The following is a 23,704-nucleotide window of genomic DNA, read 5'->3' as shown; positions in this document are numbered from 1 at the left end:
CCGCCAGCGCACGACGGCGGAGGCGGAGAAATGGCGTCGCCCGCCCCGCCGGAGGCCTGCCCGGGCTCTCCGTGGGCACGGCCGCAGCGTTAGGCTGCCGCGGGACGCCGTGCAGCGGGAAGGGCCGAGCAGCCCGCCGGTGAGATGCGGGAGCGTGAGCCACGCACCGGCCCGGGGTTAATCCCTGCAGCCGGTGATGCGTTTGCACTGTGGGGGGGGAAGGTGTGTGGCTGCCGGGCGTAGGGTCACTGCCCAGCTGCCTCTTGCATTGTTTCCTCCTGCTCTGAAGCGGCTTTCCTCAGTAACCGTGTGCCCTCTGCTCCTTCGCCTTTCACCCTGCGCTACAGGTACTAAAGATGGGCCGCCGAGCCCGCCAGGACTTCTTTCCAGATGAAAATCTCAGCAGGAAGAATTCCTCGTCTGCTTCTCTTGGAGAGGTGGGTGTCAGGAAACCAGTCTGTAAGCCTGCTGGTGTCTCCAGGGGAGGAATTTTCGTTTCTTCTGAGACTCTTCCCCACATCATATGCTCTGTCCTTTGAAGTTTATCCTTAGAGTTGGGACTTAGGTGATTGCCCTGTCCCTTTCCTGGTGTTGCCCTCTGCATGATAGGTAGTTTTCACACAGGGTCACACCTGGGACTATGGTTTCTTACGTGTGAGGAGGTATGGAGAATAGCATCAATCAGGACTTGAGGCCTCTCCCTCCTGTACACACCTATCTTCCATGGGAATTAAAATATGAGCAGGCACATAATTCTGTGACCAGTTTTACCACCATCTATGGTAGGTAGCAAGACAGAGTACAGGTAAGCAGATACCTTACATTTGCACTTTGCTTTTGCTAGAGTACAGTATCTGAGATAGTCAGTATGAAGTTTATATAGTGGCACTCTTTTTCCTTTCCTCCATGCACAGGCTACAGAGGCCATGCTGGGAGCTAGTTTTGCAGCATCTGAGACTTTGTCTTGTGGGTAATAATATGCAAACTCAGTTATCCCTTGGCTTTGGAGAAAAACTTCTGTTCAGAGTCTGCACTGTCAGTACATCTTCAAAAAGCAGAAGATGGTCTGGAACCCTTCTTTCACAGGAGAGTAAGGCAACAACCTCCAGTACCCAGAAAGATGAGATCTTAACCCTTTCAATTCACTTGCTTGCTTAGGGCTGCAGAATGCTCAAATTCTACATGGAAGTTTGCTCTCTGATATTAGTGTGGCTTCTCCACAGGCATATCCTTCTGGAAGGACCACCTATCAAGAAATGACATACAGATTTTGCTCCCTGACACTTTCAGATGGACAAAAGGGCCATCAGACTTGCATCTTACCGACAGCGATACTTGCTTAAAAGAGATGACACTTATCTTTCTGTGCTGCCAGTAGTGGTCTCCAGCATACCATACTCCTGGCTTCTTTAAATTGCAGAACTACTTTGCCCTGTTGGCCACCCTGGCATCAACTGTGCTTCAAGCTACTGTACTCAGAGCCCGGGGACCTTCTGTCTTGGGACTGGCTACTCCTTGATCCTCTGTGCCATGACAAAATTACTGTTACCTTGAGTAGTTATGTTCCAACCCATCTGTGCTGAAACACTATTTTGTGGGGGATATTTTCTTGGAGTCCCTGTGGTGCTGTTGAAAATACACTGTTACGGCTTAGCTTACAATAACACCTTGTAGAACAGGCTTTTTTTCTGGAGAAAGTATACTCTTTTCTCTTAATAGGCATAATGGAGAATCATCTTCAGCCTATGCAGTCCCCCATCCCTGGGTATGCTTACAGGAGTTCAGCAGGGCTTCCATGAGAGTGTTTGCAGAACGCGTAATTTAAGAAGTTGAAATAACCATGGGCCTCATAGGTAAAGAAGGTCTTAAAGAAAGCAGCTGGTGGTTTAAGTGGGTGTAATTGTTGGTTAGCCTCCAGATTAGGGTGGCTCACTGTCAGATTGTTCTCTTACTGGGGAACTGGCCGTCTTAGTTCATGGACTGATTCCCTGGTTAGAAAGAGACCAGGGCGTGATGTAGGGGTACAGCTGACTGTAACTTACTGCAGTTGTACTTTGTGTGTCTCACATCACAGCCATTGTAATAGCTGGGGAGAGATCATAAAGGCTCCAGTCCTTGGGCACTCCTGAAGAGGGCTAAGAAATAGTTATGATCTTCAGTTTGAAAGCAGTGAGCTTTTCAGCAGCAGAAGGGTGAGGCCTTCCACGCCTTACAAGATTCAGATATGTTATTACTGGATCTTAACCACCAGGAAGAACTGTTTGTGTCAATATTCTCCCTTCAGACAGTTCTTTGTTGCTGAATGTTGCTGTTAACTGAAAACCTTGGAGCTACTGAAGAAGAGACAAAATCCACTGTAAATAATTCTCAGCCTTTTCTTTTGCTCCAGAATTAGAGTCTTCTCATACACGATCATATTTGATACCAAAGTGAGCATTTAATATAACTAATACTGTTTTTTCCTTCACCCTAGATTGGCAATCACCTTTCACTTTTCTGGAAGCCTGGCCTTGGCTTGCCTCCAAGTGGTGGGGTCAGCTGTTACAATGGATGTCTCATTCAGCCATCTGGTCATCTTGAAAACTTTTCAAGGAACCTTCCCAAAAGAAATGCAAAATAAAAACCCCCAGTACTTTTTTCTGGAACTGGCAGTAGTGGAGGAGGCCTCATGTAATTAATTTCAGCACAGGAGGTTTTATTCTTATTACTGGTTTTGAAGACAGAGGGGTTTGTCTTAGACCTTTACCATATTCCCACCTTTGTGTGCAGTTTCACATTCAGGATGGTGATTCTGCCCTCAGTAGTTCCTCAGAGTTGTAAAACTGTTGTAAGATTCACCTTGACTTTTTTTTTAAATTCCTTGTCAATCTACCCAGTTTCCACCCAGCTCAAATTTCTGGTATGAACATACTATTTGTGCTACTGTTCAGATCTTTTCATGACACTGAGAACCATCCAGGAACTGTTTTTCAGTCAGAGCAGCTTCCTTGAAGGAAGCAAAAGGTACTTCTCTATGTTTCAACATTTGGGCTTATTACAAGGAAATTCACTTCGAGGGGTGAACAACTCATTTAGCATAATTTAAAAGTCTTTGTTTTGAAGTCAATGGGCAAATCATCTGACTTGGAGCATAGATTTTATCAGATTACTGCCGATCTTTCCTTGACCTGGACTCTGTCTTCCAAGAGAGACTCCAAACAATGGTATATCTCCTCAACTGTGTGTCTTCTCTCACAAATGTCTTACTAAAACCTCCTTCCCTAGGGCACAACTGCAATCTCTTGTGCCTTGTAGCCTAGCATACTTCCCCCAAGCTATATGAAAACAGCACGATATCTTAGTATATTTTCAGTGCCTGTTGCGTGTATGTATTTCCCACAAGAAGTCTCTTAACTGCAGTGGTCTATCTGTAATTCCTCTGCTCAAATCTCTATTAATTCCCATGCCTGTGTGGAAATATCTGTGTTATTTTCAAATTTAGACCTCTGATTTGTCTCCTCAAGGGTCTCACTAAGGGTCACAAAGCTCACAGTCTGCCATCTGACATGCAGAACATTCCTGCCTTTTCAGAAGTACAAGTACTAACAAACAACACTGCAGCTTTGTATTATTTCATGAGGCAAGAAGGAACATGATTATTTGCTGTAATTGGTGCAGTCAGCATCCTCCTACAGCAATGGCTGTGCGTGTTCCTGGCCTTTAGAGCTCTTTGGCAAATCGGCAGGCGCTTCTTGGGCACCCAGGGGAATATGCTGTAAATGGGAATTCCTAGAGATAAATCTGCTTGCTACATGCCAGAATTCTGCATTTCAAACATTCATTTTCAGAGGGGTAGTGTATCCATTTTTCCATTGGGAGGCCTTTCCCATCCCCTGGCTTGATGTGTTACTTTTTACTCATCTTGATGCTATCAAGTTTCTGACAAAATGGGACAAACTCAAGCTGGTCGTGTTATTTGTATAATGGGAGGGGCAGATCATATAATGAGATCTGTTGAAGACCTTTGCTGTCCTATCCTACCAGGACTTCTGGACACTTTTATAGTATAAAAGTCAAACCTTTTTTCTGGCTCTACATCACTGCATCCAACAGCCTGAGTACTGGCTTCATGACATCCACCAAAAGAAGCTGTTTGGACAGGTTCGGAGCTCTTGAGGAGATTGATTTAGAAAGCTGAGTGGAAAAGACTTTTTTTGGAAATATATCAGCAAATTTTTCCTTTTCTGTCTTGCCTTCCTCTAGGCAAGAGTGAACAAATTGCTGTTCCATAAGAAATTGGTATGAAAAAATACTGTAGTGTTATCCTGCTCCCACAGTCTGTTTTCTCTTCATCCAGTGACAGGATTCCCTTGGGACCTTGTTCAAGACTTCCCTGGTTTCTGCCTCTTACAGTCTCAATATGATGTTGTTGGCATCTATCTCTCTGACAGCACTTGGTAGATCCTTTGAGTGGAGACTGCTTTAATAGGCAATATGTCAGCCTAAAGGCTGAGGGTTTTCCAGGCTATGTCGAGAATATTTCCACACAGGTTGGATGGGATCGGTTTCATTTTATATCAGGGTTTGCCCAAAAATCATCTAATTTCTGTGCATGTTCTCTTCCTCGCATTTCACCAAAGCCTGCGGAAAGGCTCAGTGCTTCCTCTTCTGAAAGTATGTTCTTTGGTTGTCCTACCTGATATTTGTAAGTTTGCCTATGTAGTTGTGGTCCTTGGGTGATAATTAAAAAGTGAGCATTTCTGTGCTGTAAAAAATACCTTGTTCAGGATAAATTAATGTAGTCAGATAAAAGCTTGGGCCACCTCCACTGCATATGAGAAGGATGTTCCCACAGGTGAATTTTGCAAAGCAGTTAGTTGGACTTCCACCACCCTGCTTACAAACACTTCTGGTGGTGATTCTTTAGGCTGACATGCAGGCATCATTTAAATAGGACTTGGTTATCTAACCCAAGTGAATAAACAACTGCAAATCAATTGCTGAGGGTGAAATCCACATGGAAGATTGCTCAAAGAAGTGGTTATTTAAATGCTTTTTCAACATGTGTTGTCCCTCTGGATTTCCTTCCATGCTGCTGTGAGTCTTGTACCACTTGAGATCCATACATCTAGAGGAGCTTAAGTGTTGTTGGGACCCACAGAAGCCTTTCTGCTCTTGGGTATTGGAACAAGTGGGTCCCTGACTGACAGATACACACTTCCAGCAGATTTTACCATTGTGCAAATTTGATTCCATTTATGCTGCTCAGTGATGAGGACACTGCTGTACCCCAGCTGCCCTAACCTGCATGTAGCCTCCATCTGCTCATGTCATGGTAAGACCATAAGACCAGATGATAGCACAGGCACTAAGTGGACTCAGATACCAAACCACTTTAATCAGAGATAGATGCAACTTCTGAATCACATGGCTTCCCTGTTCCACAGGAGAGATGATGCAGTCCAGAAGAAAATTCCGGTGGGTTAGTGTAGTGTTTCCAGCCATCCTGTGTGTACTCCTGGTGCAGGGTCGTGGGATACCCTAGACCCTCCCCTGAGTGATTATGAACACTGTCATTTCTAGGGTAGTATAAAGATTACTGGGATCTTAATTTGCCTCCTTCTTGCATTTGCTGCTTAACAACTGGCTGTTGCCACTGCTGATGCTGGCAGTCTGCTCATCAGAAAGGTTCTCAACCAGTTTGCAGCTTTCACAGTGATTAACAGGCTGCTTTCCTTGAGTTACTCATCTACCCCATTGGGGAGTTAGAAGTCGTCTCTCACACCAAGCTACTCCCTTATAGTATAAGGTTACTCAGAGTTCGTCTACTAAAGCTAATGCTCTTGTCAGCTATTTCTATCTTGTGCTAACTGCTGCAGCTCCTGCTTGCAGAGGAGGATCTGAGTTTGCATTGAGAAACAGTAGCTCCTGAAAAAAGGGCTGCAGCCTGCTACAATATATAACCCCTAGTATGACTGGTCCAACATAATTTCTGGTCTCTGACATTGTTGCAGAGCCTACCCATACAAATCTCTTAGCATCCTGCACACTTGAGTAATTTGGGTTTTCTCATGCTATAGGGAGAAGGAACTAAGTCTATTCTCTTCTTGGTCTCATTTGTATTTTTTGTCTTTAGTATGTATTTCAAGGTCTGATTGCTGGCAGATTTTCCTGCCACTGCAGTCAGATAGACCTGCTTATATATCACACTTGGTATATGCATAAGTGACTCTGGATATAAAATTTTACAACGCTGGGATTAACTTCGTTCAAGTGAATAAGGTTGTAAGGCATGTGCTGCAGGACAGCCATTCATGTCAATCTTCAAGCTATTTTGTGCAGGATTCCATAGTTTTTCCTTTTAACTTCTTTCTCTCTTTTTCCCTCCTGATCCTTCTAGGATGAAGACCCTGAGAAAAAGGTTGACCATGTAAGACTAGAGGCTTTCTAGGCAGATGCTGGCTCCTCTGAAGGGGACTTGTAGGACTAGCCTATTCATGTGTCTGGAGACTACCTTAAGAGCAGACTCTTGTGTTGGTGAATACGACAGAGTTTGCTTCAGATGCAGTACCTTTCCTGCATCCTCTGTTGCTATTGCTGACGGGTTTTTTTATTACCTTTGTAACAGCTGCTCTTATCAGCTGCTGCATCTTGTTCTGAGGTCACATGTATGTGTGGCCATTGGAAGATACTCTTATTTTCATTTAAAAGTCAGGGCAGCAATTAGCTAATAGAGTACAAAACCTAACTGAGCCTAGATATGCTGTGCAATATGTTTAGTTTGCTCCAATAACATGAAAACTTGTCTTCAGGAGTTATGAAGTCTTGCTGGTACCCCAGAGGAGAAGGCCAGCCAGTAGTAACAAGGATGTGTGCCTTTGTATTTTCTATGTCTCTTTATTGCACCAGCACTGGCATGCTCCTATCTGTGGTTAATAGGATGGCATAGTGCTTCTTACCAGGCTCCTGTTATACAGAGAAAAGGAATACACATATCCTTTCTCATCCTGCAGCAAAGCTAAAATACATCTTGGCATTCATTTGGCATTGGAAGCTAGGGTGGTGCTGTTCACAGCAACCTGAGAACTAGTACCTGTTTCTGTTAAAGTCTTCAGGCTAACTGTCTTGTACTCTTCCTAACCATGGAATTGGTGCTGCCCAATTTTTCCTGGATGCAGTTGCTCTCTGTATGTGTTAGACAATTCAGGCACTGTCTCCCATACTTTTAATTCTTTCAGCTGAAGCACCAGCCCAGTACTAGTAGCATAGTAGATTAATTAGTGAACTTTAAAGCCCAGAAAAGAAACTCTTACCATTCATCTCATTAATTCTGGCCTCAGAAGGGTATGCTCATCACGAGGAGTCAAGACTATTCAGATTAGCTCAGTTTTCTCTTGGTAGTACTAGAGATGGTATTGTAGGAATGATCTACTGGGTTTATTGGTCAGTGATGGATGGTTCAGGACTGTGCCCAGAGCATTCCAGAGACCTCCCACTGAGGGGTATAGTTTTGGGGACTGATTACTCAATAGAGATTTTTCCTGATAATTGATCTAAACTTGCCTCCTGCCACCTCACTGGAACCAGTCCTTACACTCATTTCACTGGATCTGATTCCACCTCCATACAGTGCCCTAAATCATTGATTTCTAAGGTCTGCTGTACTGTGGTGGCTGGTCATGTGCCACAGGCACTTTCTTGCTCCTGGCTGCTAAATTTCATTAAAATAACTAAACTGATGTGACTCTTCCACATGAGCAGTTGTTGTTGCTTCAGGGATGTTATGCAATGGTGCCTGGCAAGGAGATTTTCCTTAGTATGAAGTGATCCCTGCTTTGAAACCCCTCTTGTTTGGATAATTTCTGCACCCTTTATTCAGGCTTACGCTCTTAAGTATCACAGTCACACTTTATAGTGTTTTTCCATTTGTAAATGCCAGTGAAGGATAACAAAATGGTTAATTGAGCGTTGAGAAATCTAATTGATGAGTAAACTGCTTGTAACTTAAAATACCATATACTTGCAAACTTCTGTTAATTGTATTGTAAGTCTCTTCCAAACCAATTATTAGTGGAACTTTATATTATAAAGTGTGATCCAAAACTTGTTGTGGTATATCCCTCCCTTAGTCATGCCTGGCCAAGCTGAAATACTTGGCTTCTTGAATCATTTGTCTGAAGTTGGCCCCTTCGTCCCCCTGATGGCTCATGTAACCCTTCTCTGAACTCCCTTTGGGCTGTGCTGAGTGTTACAATCTGAACTCTTCCTGGATTTAGTCCCTTTCCTTTTGCTGTGCTCAAGATACTTTGTGGCTGCCTGGATACTAGCAAAGAGCCCCATCAGGGCTGTCGATGTGCAGGTACCTGCTGAAGTCCTGCCCTCCAGCCATCTGCCTGCTCTGAGACTTGTTTTGCATCGCCTGGCAAACCACTCATCCTGGATCTGAATTTTTGCCAGTTGAATCACTCATTTGGCTGCACCTTCCAAGGCTGCCTGGGACATTTAGCCAAAGGCTGTAAGGCTGATCAATGGTATAATAAAGGGTGTATCCTAATATCTCAGTTAATTTGCAGAGGCAGAATAGGCAGGAGGAGTTATGAACATGACTGTGAGCCAAGATTCTGTTGGGTTGGCTTCCTGGCTTTGCCATGGATTTGTTTTGGGGCCTTGGAGAAGTCTCTCTTCTAGTTAGCTTTAGTCCCTCTCTGAAAGGACAGCTAGAGCTTTATGCAGAAGAACTGTGGGGATTCCCTACATGTAGATACACAGGGGGATTTAGATGTCTTATCCTCATAGTAAAATCCACAGTCTGTATTACATGCCTGTGTAGTATGTAGACAATCTCAGGATGGGCCTTGTGGATCTACTGAGGTGGTAGAGTGGCTGGGGACTGCAGTGTGTCTGAAACCCTGTCCTTCCATGGAGTTCTGGCCCCATTCTGAGAACTCTGGGGGTGCATGTTCCTGCACTAGTAGTGAGTGATCCTCATCACCATCCTGTGTTTTGTAGCCTCAGCAGTGGTGCAGGGCTTTTCCTTGCCTTTGGGGACATCCAGGGATGGTGGTGTTCATTTTGATGTTGAAGCCACACACTCTATACAGAAACTTAAAGATTAAACCCACCATCACTTTTCCAAGATGGAAGATACTGATTTTATTGTCCTCTTCCTCCTCCTGAAAGATGTATCAAGTCATGTTTCCTACATCCCTAGAGAATATTGTATGTAATGACAAATCTACGAGCTGTTCTGGGTCTGAGAAGGCTCTCAGTCCTTTCTCCTTAAGCCACTCTGCTTTGCAAATGGCACTGAAAAAAATTTTTGGGGACACAGGAAAGGATTTTGTAACTGAAAGCAACAACATTTGAGTGGGAAGACGTCTGTTCCAGTCCTAATGAGTCCAGCTGGGACCTTGTTCTCTAGTGCTTTGGTAGACATGCCATAGGTAGTCTCAAGGTGCTTCATGGACTGAGGGGGGGAAAGCACCTGATTTCTGACTCTTAGCTAGGTGGATGGTGACCTCTGTGGCTCTACACTATTCAAAGTTCAAGTGATGATGTGTTGCTTTAAGGAAAGGGGATCTGAGGGTCTGACCTTTCCAGAGGCAACCGAGTCCTTCTATAATTCTAGTTCCCAGTGCTTTTAAAACAATCCAGGTGGAAAAATGGACTGTTGATTTTTAGGGTAAGATAACATGTCAGGAGCAATTGTTTGTTGGAAGAACGACTATCAAAAAAAATTAACTACCTGAAATATGAAGCCAATTGTGAACTTATGTTTCTAGGTTGGCCAGTTTGGTTGGGTTGTTTGAGTGAGTGTATTTGCATCCTAAAATATAGTGCAGAATGATGCAGAGATCCCCTGGTGAGAAGCAACGTGCACTCTACCCGGGGAGGTACCAGCTTGGTTAACAGAAGTATCTAAAGCTAGACCATTTCCAGACTCGAGCTGACTCACATGGATCCTGCTTGCAGGTGTGTCTGCACCTGTGGTGTAGACATGGCCTGGGGCTTGATATGATCAGGGCCTTTAATCAGAGCGGTATTTTCCTGACCCAGTTCTTACCCTCGCACAGTGGTTGGCACCTAGCTCCAAACTCTCATTCCATTGTCTGGTCTGGATTTGTGCAGCAGCCACCCCCACCAAGTGCTCTTCCTCACATCCCCTGAAACTTAGAAACATGCAGCTGAGGAGACCAGCACTGTCTGCACTCAGCTGGATGCTTTCTGGGGGACCTTATTTGTATAAAAATAATCATGGTGGTTTAGGTACTGTCCAGCCACTCTTAGGTCAGCGAGTTCATGACCCAAGAAGTTTAGAATTGTGATGTCCTGTATAGCTCTTTTTGTATCTACAACTTGCGTTGCACTAAGATCTAGAGAGTATTGGCATGTGGCTGGGACAAAGACTTCCTATTCCCAAAGACCTTACAGTCTGCCTGTGTTGTTTTTTTCTAGCATCTTGTTCTCCCCTGTGATCTTCAGCTTGTAGAAGAGACCTCACCAGGGCCTAGCTACATTCTGTATACGGCATGTTGCCAGGATTTTGCCTTCTTAGGCATGCAATTGGGAGTGAGGTGGACTGCCATTAGATAGCCCATCTCTGAGAACCTGGGAGGGTTCTCTGAGGCAGAATTTCCCATAGCTATTGCACATTGTGAATGCTCTACCAGTCGTGTGTTTTTCCTGGTCTGAGCTGAATTTGTCCCTCCATGTCCCAGAGTATCTGTCATCTGTTTGGATTCTTGCATTGTGCTAATAAACACCCTCCACCCTCCACCCTCCACCAAAAGGAACCAGCATCCAAGGAGGCCGTGGCTTTTTTACCTGCTTCCATGTTACAGGGATTGCTTTTTTCGCAGTGGTCTTCTGGTTGCTTGTAGAAATGCTGGACTCCCAGCCTGTTCCCGGGGACCGCTCAGCTGGAAATTGGCCAGATTCTCCAGGAGGAATCTAAAAAATGCAGCTGAACTTTTGTTCCCTAATTAGGCCAACTTCCCCAGAGTGAGCCCCAGCACTGCATGGCCTGGAGCTCCCCAAGGCCTTGTGCTGCCTCTCTCTCGTGCACCCCGAGAGGCAGCAGGGCAGTTATTTTCAGCTTTCTGAGGTTATCTGCTAGCCTTCTGATGACATCCACTGAAATAGCATTTCTAGTCAGCCATGTTTCCCAGCCTTTCTAGTAGTACCCTCCCTTCTTAGCTACCTTGATGTGGATTAGGGACAATCCCATCAAAAATAGTTTTATTAAAAGTTTTCCTTTTCCACACATTTATTTTATGTTTTGATTGCTCCTGGACCCACCTGAAGGCACTAAAAGAACTGTAGGAGTGGTGGAGATAGATGGGAACATGTCTAAATGGTATGTAGCACAAGGTAGTAGCAAACTGCTTGAGAGATGTTGATACCCAGGAGGGCTGGAGGGACACTGCCCTGGAGCAGTGGATTGTGAGAGGGTTCTGCCTGGTAACACCTTGCTCAGAGAATCAGATCGTTGTGTGCTGCTTCACGTTTTTTCATGCAGGGGAGAGCAGTAACTCTTGAGACAGGTTAAAGTGCCAAATACTGCAATATGACAGCTTTCCTATCAGGTGCACATGTAACGTGACTAGGTAGTTGACCATTGTTTTAGGGAACAACTTCTTGATAGCTGTTTAACAATATGAGCTGCTCCTTTACCTGCTGTGATAGATGACAGAGTATATTTAAAGACCCCTAAGAACTTTTTCTGTCTCAATAGCACTTTCCCTAGAAAAAGGAAGGTCAGTGACCATGAAGAAGGACAGTCTGTGGATGAAATGGAAATCCGGTATTTTCCACTAGGTATTTAAGACATGCAGAAGTCCCTGGAGGGGATTAATTAAAATCAGATGCGCTACTTGAACTGTCTGTGGATGTGATGAAGTGGACTAACAGAGATGGTCTATTGTTTGCAAAAAGCTGAGGTTTGCCTAGATGTGGGAATTGAACCCTTTTTGATATCACATATGCTCTGAGATTGCTATAGACTGTTAGTGTTATGTGGCTGCTTGGAAACAAGTGGGGCTATTTGACTTACAGCTTCTTAACCGGCAGCAGTCAAAACTAATTCATCAGGCCTGTTTGTGGAGATTTGCTTTTCCTCAGTCAGAGGAGCCTCAGGCAGCTTGCTGGAGAAGAGGAAACTCAAGATTGGCCATACCTCTTTTTTCTGCTTCATGGTCAATACCATGGCACATACATACTGTATAAAATCTCACAGTGCTTATATATTGGGCAGAACATAGATCACACACATTTTAGGGGATGTATTACATGACAGAAAAATTGTGTGTCCTGTTGCATGCTTGAGTCTCTGCTTCCCTGCACAGAGTGCTTGCATATTTCCAGACCTGCCTGAGAATCTGAGGGACCCAACATGTCTGTAATCTCCCTGTGTTGTGCTAGGTCCTAAAAGAAAGCTGAGGGTCTGCCTCAGCATCCAGAGACACATGGGGTAGTTGCTTCCATGAGGGAAGCAACATCCAACTAGCACCTTTAAAACTGCAGACATGATCTGACAAGTGGCCTCAAAATTTCTGCCTTGATAGGGAAGCCAAATCAGAATTCTACATCTGTCTGATAAGAAAGGGCCTAACTACTGCTTTAACGCAGAAGAGATGGAATTCAGGCCAATCATTTTTCAAAGATAAAATACTGATTATGGTGGTAGTATGAAAATGTTGGTAAGGAAGGCAGCCTCAGAAGTACTGGAAAAGTGCCATCATAAAAATCATGAACTGAATTTCTGAGAAAAAATCAAATTAAGTCCTGGACTGTGGCAACATTCCTTGAAAAAGTGAACAATCTGCAGAAACTAATGTAGAGGAAATCTCTTGGAGATAAATAACTGACAAAACTGAAGTGGAAAAGCAAACCGCAGCAAGCAAGTGGTCACAAATGCTGTGAAAGAGACTGAGCAGCAAGAGCTGAGAGAGAACACTTGTCAGGAGCTGGTGGAATCTCAGTGTTTTGGACACCAAACCATTTGGGTGTATATCTTAGCTTTTCATTTGGAAACGTACATAAAAGTCATGCACAAGTATTACACAGTAAGTACCAACAAGTTGTGATCCCAGAAAGCCTCCTGTCTTTTTCACCAAAAAGGTGTGTTACGGAGCACATTTGCTCCATTACAGAAGAACAATGTCTTCTGTTTCTGCTTTGCTCTCTCTGGGGTTGATGTTCTTCCCACTTTCTGCCTCAAGCACTTACAGCAGCAGCATCCATACCCGTCACCATATTATGGCAATGCACACACTGCATTCTCAATTGTAAATTACGCTGAGGTTTTGGAAATGTGAAAGTATATGAAGGTAAGTTTATTTACTTGACAAAAGTGCATGTGGCATGTGAGCTTATTATGGCACTTTCAAGGCAACTAACAGAGAAAAGCTATTTATTCTCAGCTGACAGTTAAAGTTGCCTTTCCTGTTGCTAGTGCTCCTGTGGGCAGTTCAGAAAGAATTACCTGATTTATTGCAAGAGGAATGAAAGACCTGTAGGTATGTGTGAGGTGTTTGTCAGGGCCTTACAGACATTCAGGGTTGCCTGGTGTCTATGATCAATGGGAGGACGTTATAACATTGGCAAGACATTGGAATCAAACCCCTAGATGCCATGGAGTCATGCCCTATGCAAGGACTGGGGCAATCATTCTCATCACCCTTTGATCTGGAGTGCCCAACTTGAGATATCTTGGGTCTGAAGGCTAGTTTTGATGATGAGGCAATTAAATTCCAGGTGCACTGGAAGCTCTGGAGATGCTGCATTTTCCCTCAGCCTTATGGCTCAGGTTCTTTGGTGACATTGTGTAACTCTTGCGCCTCTGTGAGGAGTTGTGAGGCTGTGTGTTGGGGACATGGCCTGCTGGCTATCTGGAAGATGGTGTGAGTGGAAGAGGGAGGAGGATTGTTTGCATGGGAAGGATCCATGTGGGAGGGAGTGTGTTTTTGAGGTAGGAGTGTGTGTAATGGGAATAGGGATGTTTATGTGGGCATGCACGCCCATATGTGGTGTGTTTTTCCCCTTTTTCCTGGGCTCTGGGTGTGTCCAGATCAACTGAATTCAAAATGCTCCTTTTTTGGCACTATAGCCTCTTCTCTGGTTTGGCATCTTAAGAATCTGGGGGAATCATTTAAAGATCAGAAAACTCCATTCACTTGGGCCCCTGAAGGCTTCACATTCTGTGACATGGTCATTCCAGTCGACTGAGCTCTGTCCCCTGCGGATGAGCCCATATAAGGAGGCTGTTTCCTGCATTTCACGCTCCCTGCCTGTCCCTCTGCCCTCCTGTGCTCCCTTTGCCGAAGAAAGCTGGTATTTTGGGACTGCAGCTCCTGCCTCATTCTTGCTCCCTGTTTATTTTTGGAGGATGACTATTTTTGCTCGTATCAGGGAGCTATGCAGGGTCGTGCCCCCTCCCTGCAGCAGGCAGTGGCTGCCCCTGGCAGGGTCTCTTCATTTCCCACACTCACAAACAATGCTTCTGCTTCAAGAAATAAACATGGGAGACCCCTACCATCAGGGGTTAGCTCAACCCCTTCCTCATCTGTGGCAGGAGGTAATTTGACTTTGGCTGAGGGCTGACCCCACCACACATGCAAGGTCCCCTCTGTCAAGTCAAAAATCCTCATGAGTCACGCAGCTCATTCCCGTTCTTAATAATAGCTGTGTGAGCCACCTGTCCCCCCACCATTGCTCCAGCTTAGACTCCTTTGCAGTTAACCATTTTTCCCTGTTCTGGGACATCTTTTACCCAATCATCCTTTCTTGTGATGGACCCTTCAAAGGTCCCTGTAACCCATCTTCCCTCACTGGGCACCATCAACTGGGAGCTATATAAACTGAAATTCATCCACTGGGTTCACCTTGCTCCTCTGCTTTCACCACTGCCTGTCATACAAAACACTGAAGGCAGTGTGGTACGAGGTGCGAACCGAGCCCAAAACTGCAAAAGGCAACAGTCAGCTCCCACATGCTGGGAATTCATGGCCCTGTTCTTTGAAAATTCCCATTGTAAGCCCCAAGCTGAATTCCTGTTTTCTCTTGCTGTGAGGCAGAGTGCCACAAAAGACAATGCAAGAAAATAGCAGGGAGTGTCTTTAAGCTCCAGACTAACTTCCCCTTCAGCATTTCAGTGGTGGCAGTGGTGGGATTCATCTCAACTAACTTTAGAGGTGTTTGGTATGTCTGGCTGTATCTGAACTTGGCATCTAGCCTCTTATTCTAGGCAGTGGACAAAAGCAGACACTTTTTAGGAAAAATTCCTCATCCAAAGCAAGATACCTAAAATGTGCTGACTTGTACATTAGGAAAGATGTAACATGGGGTACTTCCCACTGAAATATGGGCAGCAGTGATGATCAAGTTCCCAGTGAACCATCTTTTGCCAGGAGAGTGCTTCCTCTGTGGATCAGTCTGCTACTGTACTGTGTCCTGGACAAGTCAAAGGCACACAACCTGAAACTTGTCAAGATACCAAGTAGAGTGATAGATCTTTTGCTTACAGAAACACTTAAAAACCTGTTCTGCAGTATTTGTCTTCCTTTTATTTTATGAATAAGCAGCATTTTAAACACTATGTCTCCATGTGTTATTTGGTAAAGTGTTACATTAGTATGTGTGGACCTGGTGTGTCAATTGTCTTGACTTTGCCTTGACTGGAGCTGGCTGTAATGTGTCTCTTCTCTTTATTAAAGGGTCCACCACCTAAGCCCCCACGCCGGCAAGGAGGCTGGGCAGATGATCCTGTACTGGCACCTACCAAGTGAGTCCTCAACTCTTTCCTTAATAAGAGGGACTTAGGCATGGATTAAGTGAACATCACTAGTTTGGCTTTGTTGTCACAGACTTTGAAACAGTTTTTTCTGGATCTTGTAGATAGCCCGTGTCTCTTATATCATTGTAACTCCTTCAAACCATTTGAAGTATTGCTCTTCCTTGGTTCTGCAGGCTAATGCTCTTTATAAATTGGCCTGGCAGGGATCAGAACTGTGTACATGTCACTGCCTGCCAGAGGCAGTGTATTCCTTACTTGGTGCAGTAACTGGAAGGAGTCAAAAATGTAATAAGCATGTTAAATGCAGGAGCTGGGAGGGGTGGATTTGACAATTTGTGTCCTCTCCAGGAGTGACACATGACAGTGCCCCACTGACAAGAATGCAATGAACAGGTCAGGATTTAGTGATTAGCCTTGATAGTAAAGGTGAAATTTGTCAATGGTTTTGTGTGTATGGGGTTATGGTATAATGGAGGTGGATAGAGATGGTCAGCGAGAAAAGATGGGAGGAAAAAAGTATACGAATTGTAGAATGTAGGTTGAGAAGCCTGGTGCTTATTAAGGACACCTAAGGGAAAGGAAATAAGTGGACATGGTAACAGAATAGGTATGAAAACTAAAGGACAGTTCAGACTAGGCGGAGATGACTTGGTTTCAAACTATTTGTTCTTTTTCAAGCTGTAAAGTTATGTTGGCGTTATATTTCCTATTCTCAGAGCTGAAGGGCAGAGTCATGGAGTGGTGTGAGATTGCTTGTATACATTAAGACCTATAATAAGAGTGTATATGTCTGGACATACACTATGGAGACACTCCAAGTTATGGAAAAGTTATGTATTTTCTTTCCTGGAACCCTGAGAATGGGAGAAGACATCCAGAAACCTGTTAAACAGTCAGTTGAGTGGTGAGAAAGATGGTCTATATTCTTGAGAGCCTTTCTAGAAAACAGTACTTTTCTGGGAAAATTATCTGTTTGTCTCTGAAGAAAAAAAATCACATGAAAATCTGGAGACTGGAGTAAAGCAAAGGAATAAAGATCTCAGCCTGAACTACTACTGTTCCTCTCCAGTTTGACTCTGATAATGGTATTATTTCTTGTAGGCTGACTGCAGTTAGAAATTGCCATTGAAAAGATGCATCCACCTCAGGGTTATAAAAAAATGCCACCAGTGATCCTGGATCTTTGTAGGACTAAGCAGAAGCTTTATGGAAATATGACAGCATTGTTTAGGAAAAATAAGTTGTGTAATTGTTGGCTAGGTGAAGCATTGGATTGGAGGTAATTGAGTTATTCAGGGCTGTGCCTAATGTGCCCTGAAGGAAAGTGTACAGCTTCCTAATGTAACAGCATGTGCTACTTTAGGATGTTTTCCATTGTTTGACATTAGCCTCCTCTGATAGATTTGGAGCAGCAGCTATCAGTGGTGCTTCTCCAGCATCCCAATTGCATGGCTTACAGATGCAGCAGGTGTCTGGAGTAAATGCTCCTATGAGTTTGGACACAATTCAGCTCAAGAAGCACAAGAGGAGATGGAGAGCTGCAGACCTTTCTACCTGTGAGACCCCGCACAATAGGACATGAGGTGAAGATGTGCCCCTTCTTACATACAATGTCATATCATATCTGACAGTATCCATTTGTATTAAGAGATTTTGTTGAATAAATTTTATGAAGGGGAGGTTTGTTCTGACTTATTTTAGTCATACAAGGTACAAGAATTTTGTACAACTAGTTCCCCTATCTTTGTTTTCCTTCAGCTGTGTATTCTCCCCAAGCTGATCTCTCTCCCTTAAAAAAGTATTGAGATGCTGGCCTGTAAGGCTGTCTTTGTGATATATCCCAGAGTAAAGCCTTCATGTGAAAAGTCTGAGTCATCGGCTGATGTCATACCAATGTTGCTGTAGCTTTGTTGTTTCTGTTTTCTCAGGCTCTATCTCCCCACAGCTTTTCAACCAATTGGACTCCGTTTGGAAGCCCATTAAGTTAACTTGCTCCAATTTCACTAGTGTAGATGTAGTTAGAATAACATGCTTCTATTGATATATCTGATGTAGGTGTAAGCACTTTTATGCCAGTGTAACTGAGCCTACCCTTGGGAATCATACGGCTTTAAGTAATTTGGTTTTCATAACTGACAGTGTTAAATTCTGTGATATTTTTTTTTAACTTATAAGGAAGGATGAGCAGAGTGGCTACAGTTAGATTTTCTGTGTTGTGTAAATATATTGTGGGTCAGATAGGATACTGCAGCCATTTGTGAAATGATGTTTTAGCTGTTTATGTGTTATTCTCTCCCCATTTGAGGTCTAAGCTTTTAGTTCTGTTTCTCACAGATTCAGCCAGTTGCAACTGCACACTTGTTGCTCTTCTTGCAGGGATACTTAAACTACTGTGTATTTCTAGTTCAGAGTCTTACCAAATTATCACTTGAAAATGTTCTTGAAAATGTGGTTCCATTTGGCACATGTTAGAGTAGACTTTAATTTGCAACCTGTTTTTCAGTTTTTCTACCTTTGCTGCTCCCTCTTAGTCCCTTACCTGCCCAGCTCTTGTCATACCTAGTTAAACTTGCAAAAATTCTCACCATCTTTCTGGTTCTTTCCGACTACTGTTGTCTCAGACTGTTGCAAGATAGGAAGAGGAGGAGGGGACTTAAAGTTTTCTATCCTGTAATTAGTTCTGAAATTAATTTTCCTAGATGGTGTGCAAGTAAAATGAAGTATTGTATCATGAGTTCCCACATCATTTGCAAGTGTCTGATACTTAAATTCCCGAGAACTATTAAAATGCTGTCTTTTACTGCATAGTTTGCAGAAGTCGAGCATGGAAAGAATACTTTGGACTCCCGGTACCTCTGTAGAACAGATGTTATTGTTAGGAGTCCCCTTTTGTAAATCTGGATAATGATGATGACTGCAAGTAAGTGTTTGAGCAAACCCTTGGGCTTGTCCTCAGCAACGGCAAATAAATGGTGCAGAGGAGTGATGAAATAATCTTTTTTTCCTTAGTTATGGGTCCCTCTGCACTTGAATCTGCTGTATTTATTTAAATTTGTACTCAGAGAGAAGAACCACTCTCTATGAGAAGAAGCAGTCCTATTGCTACCCCAGTAATACCCTAGCCCTAGTATTAGAGGAAAGGGGACCAGCCAAGAAGTGAGGCAGCCACTTGGGGCCTAGTACCCTGCTGAGATTACATAAATAACAGTAATTACAGCTAGTATTGCTACAGAAGTGGCTCTCTGACCACTGGATGGAGCCCAAGTGCCATTCTGAACGCTGTGCTGATGTCCTTAATGACATCAGTGTTGACACTTGTGACAAGCAAAGCAGAGATTTATTGTCAAGTTATCTCATGCATCAGAAGGAAGAAGCACAAAGTGCCTGACAATGGGAAAAGGCGAAGGGAACTCAGTTTTACATAGTGGTGAGGATTTGACAAAGGAGAGGTGCTTCGAGGATCCATTTAATTCCAGCTTCTACTGATCTCATCTATCTGACTTTTCTTACAGAATTTCTTCCATTTTCTCCCTATTAGTATCTTTATTTCTTTGCTTCTCAGGACACTTCCAGTTTACTTGTGTCCTTGATCTTTGGTCTTGCAATCAGCCCTTTAAAATTCATACAGTTCTGCAGGCAGCAGCTAGGGTTGTTGTGGAATAAACACAGCTTGTTTCAGGTCCTCGTGCAAGCAAACGCAAATGTTGCTTTCAGTAGGAAGTCTCTTCCAGTTTCTGCATGTGTACTTCCTTTCTTCTACAGGGATTATGGCAGTCCAGCAACAGGTGCTCCAGCTACAACTGACATTTCTCCTTTCTGACTGATAGGTCATACAGAGTTGGAATAATCAAGGCTTGTTTAGGAAAATGACAATGCTGAAGTATTTTGGGACAGAAGTGGTGGTGCAGTGTCCAGGAAGGCATTTAACAAGAAGGCAAAGGGACAACAAAAAGGGAAGGAAGGGAATGCAGTCGGGGTGACCTTTAGAGCAGGGTAACCCAGCCTCTGTGTAGGTATCATTTAGGGCTCTGGAGGGTGGGCAGTGGTGAGATTGCACCCTGGGGCTGGAAGAAAGTTATTTAAGAGATTAAGGGGTTTTATGATTCAAGGTCTCGGGAGGTAAGTAAAGTTAAAAACCTCCTGTTTCAAAAATATGGGTTTAAATGATCCTGTGTTGTATCTATATGAAATGACCCCGGAGAGTGCCTGGTTTATAGAACCTCTAGCAATCCCTGTCTTGCAAGTGGGAGTAGTAAAGTGCTTCTCTTATCTGACATGGCAGGGAGAAGCTTGTGTCATTGCTTCTGCCCTCTACTCCCAGTCCAGGAGTGTTGAGGTAAATCTCAGTCTGGGCTTCCCTGTGACACTGTCATGTTAGGAGTGGAGCCAAGCTCCTGGCTGTGGGGAAGACGGCAGCCTCACTCTGCATCTTGCAGCCCTCTGTGGATGTCCTCAGTGATGTGAAGAGTATAGTCACAAAGGATCAAGGCTGCCAAGTGAGGGGGCACAACTTAGAAGGAGAAGAAAGAAAAGGAAGTCTGATTAAGTTTTGTCTTGAAGTGTCTGTTTTTGGGTTTGTCCCTGCATTGATCTGCAAGGGAATGAGGCAAGTAATGGCCCCTTGGGGACCTTCAGGACTTTCCTCTCAATGTCAGCCGTCATTTTCAATCACCCTCTCCCTCCCAGCCATTAATTTTGGCCCAGGATCATGGGGACTTGTCCATCTATCACTCCTAATTGACACTAAATGATCTGTCAGTTTATTGATGAACGGCAGGAGTGGAATTGTCACAATATATTTTACTTTCTAACAACTCCTCCTGACAATTTTACCTTGTCCATCTCACTCTCCTCACATAAATCTCCATTGGCCTCTCATTCCTTCTCTTGGGCTGATCTGGTGCCAGCCGCCTCCATGCCATCGGCACGCATCAAGGACATCAAGATGGCGGTACACTGCAATGTGCAGGCCCAGGGTAGGTTTTTTTCCTCTCTCTCTCTTCCCATCTCTTTTTCTTTCTCCTTTTTCTTTTTTTTTTTTTTTTTTTTAATAGGCTGGTTATTCCAGGAATGCTAACAGGCTCTTGTCCTCTTGTCCCTCCATGTCATTGCTGGGGTGAGCTCTCCGCTCTCCTCGGTGTTTCTGTTTAGACTCAGTAAAGATAACTGGCAGAAAAAGGAAAGTCCCTAAAAGACAGAAGAGTCACCTGAGAATTCCTCAGTACCATGACTGTGATAGGGGATTTTTTTTTCCTTTTAATTCTGCTTAGTGTCACTTGCAAGAGTTTCCTGCAAAGGGAAAATGCTAGACTTGTGTCCATTCCTGTGTTTTCACAGTGCCTAGAGGAACCTGGAAAAAGTTGGGCTTTTTTTTTTCTTTTTCTTTTTTTTTTTTTCTTTTTAGCTAGATTTCTGTTTACTTTTAGTTTGTTAGTGAAGTTTTCTTCTACTTCTTTTTCCTGAAAGACACTGGGCAATGGAAGAACTAGTAGGATTGTAGCCTCTTGCTACCCTAGAAAATGAAGCCTGCATGAGAAAAGTGGAACAGGAGTGTGACATATTTGGTAACAGTCCATATAAGCTGCTGAGGTGGCAGAAGTGTGCTCAGGATAAATAATCTCTTTGATTTTTTTGATTGAGGACAAAGCATCTTCCTTCCTTAGTTCTCGATGTCTCCAAGGAATTTACCAGCAAATTCAGGGGATACTATCCCTGCTGTCCCAAATATTTCTAGTTTAAAAAAGCAAAACCCTGTTGAAGAACACATGTAACTTGCAACACTTTTTTATCTGTCAAAGCCAAGACTAAAAACTTGTCTGGCCTTTGTAGGTCATCTCTAAATTGGCTGTGAAGTCTAGCTTAATGCAGTTTACCTGTGAAAAGAGACCTAAGATGACCTGATCTACTTGTTTGGCCCTGTTTCCCCCTCCCCCAGTCCCCCTCCCCATATAACCCCTCTACTATTCTCAAATTCTTAATCCAAGTTCTTAAAATACCTTCTTTCAGAAGCTCGCTCTCTCAGATGACAGCACAAGGTGCCATTCGGTAATAAACACCTAGTTCTTTCTAGTGTTTTTCATTTAAATGTTTTCAGTGAAGCCAATCACAAGTAAAAAGTCTTTGGCCCTGTATTTCAGAATCATGAGTTTGCTCTCTGTTGTGGGATTTGAAAAAAACAACCTTAGATACTTCTTGCATTCTAGTTCTGTCTCCTTTAGCAGTCAGTTCTTCCATGTAACCATGAGGATCAGAAGTATGCTTTTCCCTTTAAATGGAAACTGAAAAGCTCCTGTAAGCTCAAGAGCTGTTTGGTGTGAGTTGGCCCTGGTGCATACTGGAGACTGAAGATGGGATCACTTGGATTGGAGCCCCTGTTCTCAGGGACTAAAGATGTGTGGTGGATACCTCTAGAAACTGCAGCGCTGTTTTCCCACACAGCAGGAATTTGTATTGAGTGGTGTTGTTTTTTCTGTTGCTCAGTGGGAGCTCTGATCAGCTCTGCCTGTTAGCTCTCTACCAGTGAGCGAGTGGGGGAACCCTGGGAACATCTGTTACAGGGACGATGCAGTGAGTAGGCTGAGGTTCAGTGACCCCCATGAGCTCTCTCTGTCAGCTTGCTCTTTTGTGCCAGTTCCTAAAATCCTGCTTGCCAAAGCTTTCCTCCTTTGTTGCTTCTGTTAAGCAAGCCCACATATTAGGACATGAGGAGAAACAACAACACTTTTGTTAGAGATTATGAGTGCCTCACAAGTTCATTTCAGCTGGAGCCGACTAGCTGCAGTGTCTGTCAGATCCCATCCCACAGAGCATGCCTGCTCATCACTTCATCCTGCCTCCAGTGCCGTGCTCTAGGGCAGTATGTTCAAGATATGGAGCCCAGGGAGCCTGTGAGGGGCCAGAAAGTGGATGGTGGGTCCATTACAGTTTAAAAAAATGTGTATGTGCCCAAAACCCCATTGTGGAGATATAGATAGCCATGTGCCCCAGGGCTTCGAAGTGGAGGGCTGTGAGGTGACACCCTGTGACAGAAATAAAGGTTCATAGTGGTCCTTGCTCTGCAGAAATCAATGGCAAAACTTGCCTTCATTTTAGGAGATGTGAATATTGAACTCGCTGATTGAATCAATCTGGCTTTTCCAGGCTGCCACAGTCCAGGGAGAGGGAGTAGAAACTGAACTGATCAGAGTGCCTCAAGGAAGGTGCTGAGAAGACACCTTGTGGCAGTGATTTCCAGCACGGGCTGCAGTTCTAGTTGACATACAGCTTTGATGAGTGTTTTTTCTCCCTGTGCCTCAGTAAACCTGCAGTGATCAAGACCCACCTGGGGAGAGCCGGGAGAACCGATCAGTTAGCACTTGTGCGTCATTTTGGGTGTGTAACTTAGTTGTTGTCTTAGGCTATTGAACAAGCTGCAACTCGTAGCTCGCCACCCACTCACGATGGTGATGGGCACTAAAAAAATATTTGAGCAGAGAGTACAATGTCCCTTTTTATCTTTTTTTCCTCCTCCTCTCTCAGGCCTGGACTGGAATTACCGCCTGTGCCCTAGAGGCAAAAGGCTTCACGTCTCCCCGCGGGCTGAGCCCAGCCCTGGGCGCTGGGGCGGGGATGGCTTTGGGTGGCAGCGCGGAGGCCGCCCGCTGGCCAGTGACAGTGCCCGCGCACACACCCCGCCTCCCTGCGCTGCCTGTGATCGCCCAGCTCTCTCCGAACAAAATGTATCTCCGGGTGCCAGGACGTCCCCGTTTTTCCCGTTTCATTTTTTCAGCAAGAGGGCCGCTTGAAGCCGCTTTCTGGCTCCACGTGACTCACAACGAGAAGCGGTGGAGACACGCCAGCAACACGCTGACACGCAGGCAGATGAAATTCTGCCCGCGCTGCCAGGCCCTGCCAGGTATCGAGACCACCCTGCGGTGCGGGCCCACCCTCCCG

General features: G+C 44.3%; 1 protein-coding gene across 6 annotated transcripts in view; it reads left to right on the top strand.

Moving 5' to 3' along the window:
- Window positions 1–28: 28 nt before the first annotated feature.
- IFT43 (intraflagellar transport 43) overlaps window positions 29–23,704 on the top strand; it is a 44,505-nt gene continuing 20,829 nt past the window's right edge. The window contains exons 1-4 of one of the 6 annotated variants that reach the window (XM_026849348.1): window positions 114–222; window positions 348–437; window positions 6,380–6,409; window positions 15,693–15,760. In XM_026849348.1, the coding sequence (XP_026705149.1) occupies window positions 145–222; window positions 348–437; window positions 6,380–6,409; window positions 15,693–15,760 (266 nt within the window). In that variant the 5' untranslated portion in view covers window positions 114–144. The other 5 variants (XM_026849350.1, XM_026849353.1, XM_026849349.1 and 2 more) reach the window with 5 other exon arrangements.

This window comes from Athene cunicularia (assembly GCF_003259725.1).
Source record: "Athene cunicularia isolate RWA chromosome 5 unlocalized genomic scaffold, athCun1 chr5_part1, whole genome shotgun sequence".
In the NCBI taxonomy this organism is placed as follows: domain Eukaryota; kingdom Metazoa; phylum Chordata; class Aves; order Strigiformes; family Strigidae; genus Athene; species Athene cunicularia.
Note: the sequence above shows the minus strand (reverse complement) of the source record. Positions and strands in the feature narration are given on the sequence as shown.